A 4,564-nucleotide genomic window follows, 5' to 3' on the forward strand; every position below is an offset into this window, starting at 1 on the left:
CTTTCACAAAGAATAACAAGTTCACAATTATCAGGTACTTTGAAAGAATCATTTCCAATAAACATTCCACTGGAGTAACAACGACTCTGATTACCCAACTCATTAGAAACATTCAATGATAACTTTGTACTAACGATAATAAGCATACAATGATGATAATCCATTGCACTGGATAAGACTTGATCATATAAAGGATCTAAAAATTTCTTGGCTTCATCTATAATATCTGACCAGCCAATTCCTTCCGACTTCCAACGTCCTTTACAAGCAACTCCAACAGTAAGAACTTTGGGTTCCACAGGAGATTGTAATTGGAATATAATATCAGGACTATGAGAAGTAGCGTCCAAAGGAATGTAAATAGTCTCTAAATAAAGTGTCTCTCGAATAATCTTATTCCATTCAGTATTGGCAAAAGTTCTTCGACTCTTGTTCGATTCACTTCTTGTTTCTCTAGAACTAACAACAGACTTGATATAGTGAATAGGTGATATTGTACTGATTGGAAGTTTCATTTGTTTCCATATCGGAGACAATCGACACAACAATTCCCTCAACTCATTTCGATTCTTTGAAGACAACATCAAAACTAGTCGTAAAGCAACAATTCCTTCAAATACACGACACTTTGAATAGAAGAAACAATCTACTGGTTCTAAATCAAGTGATTCGAGAAGTATCTTTTCCAAAGAAGATATGGAAGGGTCGTTCTTGAAGATTACAACAAATACTTTCGGAATTAGGACTTGGAAAGTATTCTCGTCAATAGGATATCGATATAGTCCCATCTCAGTTACGACATCATATAAAAAGGACTCCGAGGTCAATATGTCATCTACTTTAAACAGTATACGATAAAGAGCCATCATCAAAAGTAAATCAAAAACACTTTTTCTATCTTCGTCCAAATTCAATATTCGTTCCACAAATGGTTCAGCACAAATTATTCGGAAATTATCGTCGTTCATACAAGTCAAACATTCTTCTTTCGATATGAAAGGCTGGTTTCTTGCTATTATATAATTCAAAAGCATATTCACTGCACGAGTCAACAAACCAGGAACTCCACCTGTACATTCCAATAACGAATCTGCCAATTCATTTACTGAAAATGAAGAACTACATAAGACATTACAAACTGGAACTTGAGTAGGTGTCTTTAGAAGACTCTCTTCAAGGAATTCAACGATACTGGAAACGTCTAAAGGTGATAAAGAAATAAAATGTAGAATGACTTTTGATAGCCCAAAAGCTACAGAACTCTTAATACTTAAACCCTTTCTTTTTCCAACAACAATAAAAAACAAGTCGGTTCTTTACACAAACTCCGAATAATACCGAAAAAGTCGTTGTATGGTCGAACTCTACCGTCATGAGTTCTCTTGAAATGAAATTCGTCGAGACTTTCGTCTAGAACACCAACTTCATCAAATGCTACCAAAAGATATTGATCGGAAGGAGTGTCCAAAGTCTTCCGTAGCTCCGGAACTAGAAACTTTGGATAGGGAGGAATGTGTCTGTAGGTTTCATCAGGCTTCATAAATGGTAGACCCATCTGATCCTAAGCCGATTGGTACAATAAAAAGCACAAGGCCCACTTCAGGTTTCATTTTTCCTCGATGGGTCGATTAGGCTCCAACTTCCTTAGATCAACATAAAGCAACGAAGAGTTTCTGAGCTTCTCCAAAAACCCGTTCGATTGGTCTTCTCAGACTCACCAACGTGATATAGACCTATAAGTGCACTTTCACCCGTGTTATTCAACAGTTTCAAGGAACTTTGTACAAAACTTGTCTTTCTTCCGAAGAGGTGAGGGCCAAAAGGTATGACTGGTTTGAAAGGGCAACCAAGTTTACGAAGTTGTATAGCCTAAATAACTGCTTTGTTACTACACGAACATCTTGTTCTCAGTCTACTACAACTATGTAATACACGCTTTCTGCGTCAAGCTCACTAGACATATCGCAAGCTGTGAACTGAACTAAAGGACAGTAAAATACAACAGTGATCGATCAATCTTAAAAAGTTCATTGCTCAAAATTTCTAACGGTTGATAATTGAAGAAAGAGTGCTCCTTGAGCCTTTTATTTGTATGACAAGTTAACAGAGTTGCTCCGCGTTGAAATTGAAAAGTGACCATCTCGCACTTTCAAGTTGACCTTACAAAGCATCCGAATTGGACTGATCACTGCACACAACATGAGAACAAATCAAAACTAATTGCAATCGAACTGAGATTTTCTTTGCAAAGCTAATTTCGGTCAAACTCAACTTTGTTGAAAGGCTTAAGCGTCGTTAGGGAGTTGACGGAAGTTCCTTACGACGCTATCTTTCTCCTGTCGCAGCATAACTATGGTATCAAGATAAATTCTATCTATACCAGTTATTATACCAATAGCTTTTTATATCTCTTTTAGTGGAATATTTTCTTGAATAAAACTCACTAAACATAAAAGACTCCATATCTCCTGTGAAAGCATTTGCTCAAAATCGAGTAAAGCAGGTTAACATCTCCAATGTTCGATAATAGAATAAAAGAAAATTTTGTATTTATGAATTGCAAATACAACGAATGAAACATATTGAAAAAATGACAAAACTCTCAAATACATTCATCGTTCGTTAGCGAGATATGACCTTATAGAAGATCTTATCTTCAACCTCAACGAAGGTTTATCTATACCCAAGTCCCTTAAAATTTCTTTGGTCACCGCTGGAAGCTCGTCCATATCAATATCTTCCACTTTCGGAAGACAATAAGCAACATCTTCTTCAGAAAGACCACAACGGTCTCTTAAGAAAGCATTCCAATCAAATGACGAAGACAAAGAACTCGATGCTGCGACACTTCGTTCCACTTGCATAGCAGTTTGAAGCTCTTCCATTTGCATCCTATTCTCCTCATTTGTTCTCGGTCTTATATTTCGAGTCACTCTTGAAGTAACATTTGATTGCTCCGTTTCCAAAGATGAAACATATTCATTGGACATCGACTCAAAGAGAGTTTTACACCATACTGAAAAGTATTTACTAAACTCTTCTCGGCTTGCCTTGTCAATTTTCCTCAAAATATCGAAATTTTCTATTCCAAAAAATCGTTCAAGGTTCCTTTGGGAAACAATTACCAATTGCAGACATGATCGACTACTTTCATTCAAAGTTGACCTCGAAGAATGTTCAGTAACCAAATAACTTGCATCTTCAACAATATTATGTTCTTCAACAGAGAAACCTACAGATCGACCATAACTAGCACAAACTACCACAAACTGAAAACAAAGTTGAACAGATGAAGGAGATCCGTTATTCAAAACGGAAATAACTTCTTGGAAAAATTGTTCTGCTTCCTTCTCAATATCTCCCTTCGAAAATTCAGTTTTGTGATAAAATTTAAATGAAAATGCAACAACATAACGTGTTTGTCCATTAAGGAATACAACATATGCATCAGGGCCACTCGAATTGCCCTCTTTCGGAACAAAAATACCACAACGTTGTAAATAATCTCTATAATGACCAGAAAATGAATCAGAGACATTTCTCAAGATGGGTATATCATTAGATTTTGTTGATTCCATAGAATAAGAAACACTGTCCTGTTCAATAAAAGAACCCTGGAAAATTCCTGGAATAGCAGAATGTACAATAGGCGAGGAATTAGAATGAAGAAAAGTTAATAAGCGAAAACGAAAGATCTTCATAAATACAAATTCAAAGAAGACTCCTTTTGATGTTGAAGTGTCGGGAATATAACTAAACGGAGATAAAGGAAAAAGTTCAGTAGCCTCACGGAAAAATTTATAGTTGCTATGAGCTCGCAATATAAATTCACAACAACCAATCTTGAATTCCTCGCCCAAAACTTCAGAGTAAAACCCAAAAGTTGCAACCAAATCCATCAAATAAGTTGTCGTTCCACATAGAGTAATTGCAAAGTTGATTGGAAAAACTGTCCCGAGCTGATAATTGAAAAGAACAAATTGATATCGAAGAAGGGTTGCAGAATCTAATATCTCCGGAACAATAAACGTTGTTGTCTTTCGTACTACAGAGTGAAAAATATCATCTAACACACTTTCCATATTGTCATCGTTGATAACAGGTTGCGACAAGTTTGCAGCTTTCTCTTCTCTGCTAGGGCTACTAAAGTATTCTTTAAAATCAACGGAATACCTCCTGTCTTCTTTTTTAATAATTCTGCGAATCGATGTTGCAAGCCATCTGAGGGCAATAACCAGTCCTTCAAGGTCTTTCCACTATAAATTGCCAGCTCAAGATATTCATTAATATCGTTGAGGTTAAAAGGATTCAATCGCAACATATCGAGGCTCATGCTACTGGAGCGAGCATCAGACATGCGGGCTGAGATTTGAGATGTCCTGCCTGCCAAATAGACGATTACCTTCCCTGTCATCAACAAATCACGTAAAAAGCGGAAAAAATTCCGGAAAGGTACATATTCTGCATCGGGCTCGATAAATTGTTTCATGGTAAGTTCACTATAGTATGTGGTGAGGTCACTCAGGTGGCTAAGTTCGTCTATCATCAAAAATAAATATTATTG

At 36.5% G+C, this 4,564-nt stretch overlaps 2 protein-coding genes across 2 annotated transcripts; both read right to left on the reverse strand.

Moving 5' to 3' along the window:
• On the reverse strand, nt 1–1,590 carry Gasu_64470 (archaeal ATPase; the record flags this gene model as incomplete). Its single annotated transcript, XM_005702355.2, has 2 exons — nt 1,327–1,590; nt 1–1,252 (listed from the first exon to the last, which is right to left on the reverse strand). Coding segments are annotated over exons 1-2 (1,481 nt in total), but the record flags the coding sequence as incomplete, so codon positions are not given.
• Nucleotides 1,591–2,305: 715 nt separating this feature from the next.
• Gasu_64480 (archaeal ATPase) lies at nt 2,306–4,560 on the reverse strand (the record flags this gene model as incomplete). Its single annotated transcript, XM_005702356.1, has 2 exons — nt 2,306–4,176; nt 4,236–4,560. Coding segments are annotated over 2 exons (1,875 nt in total), but the record flags the coding sequence as incomplete, so codon positions are not given.
• Between the last annotated feature and the right edge of the window lie 4 nt (nt 4,561–4,564).

The sequence above is a fragment of the Galdieria sulphuraria genome, assembly GCF_000341285.1.
Source record: "Galdieria sulphuraria unplaced genomic scaffold scaf_251, whole genome shotgun sequence".
NCBI lineage: Eukaryota > Rhodophyta > Bangiophyceae > Galdieriales > Galdieriaceae > Galdieria > Galdieria sulphuraria.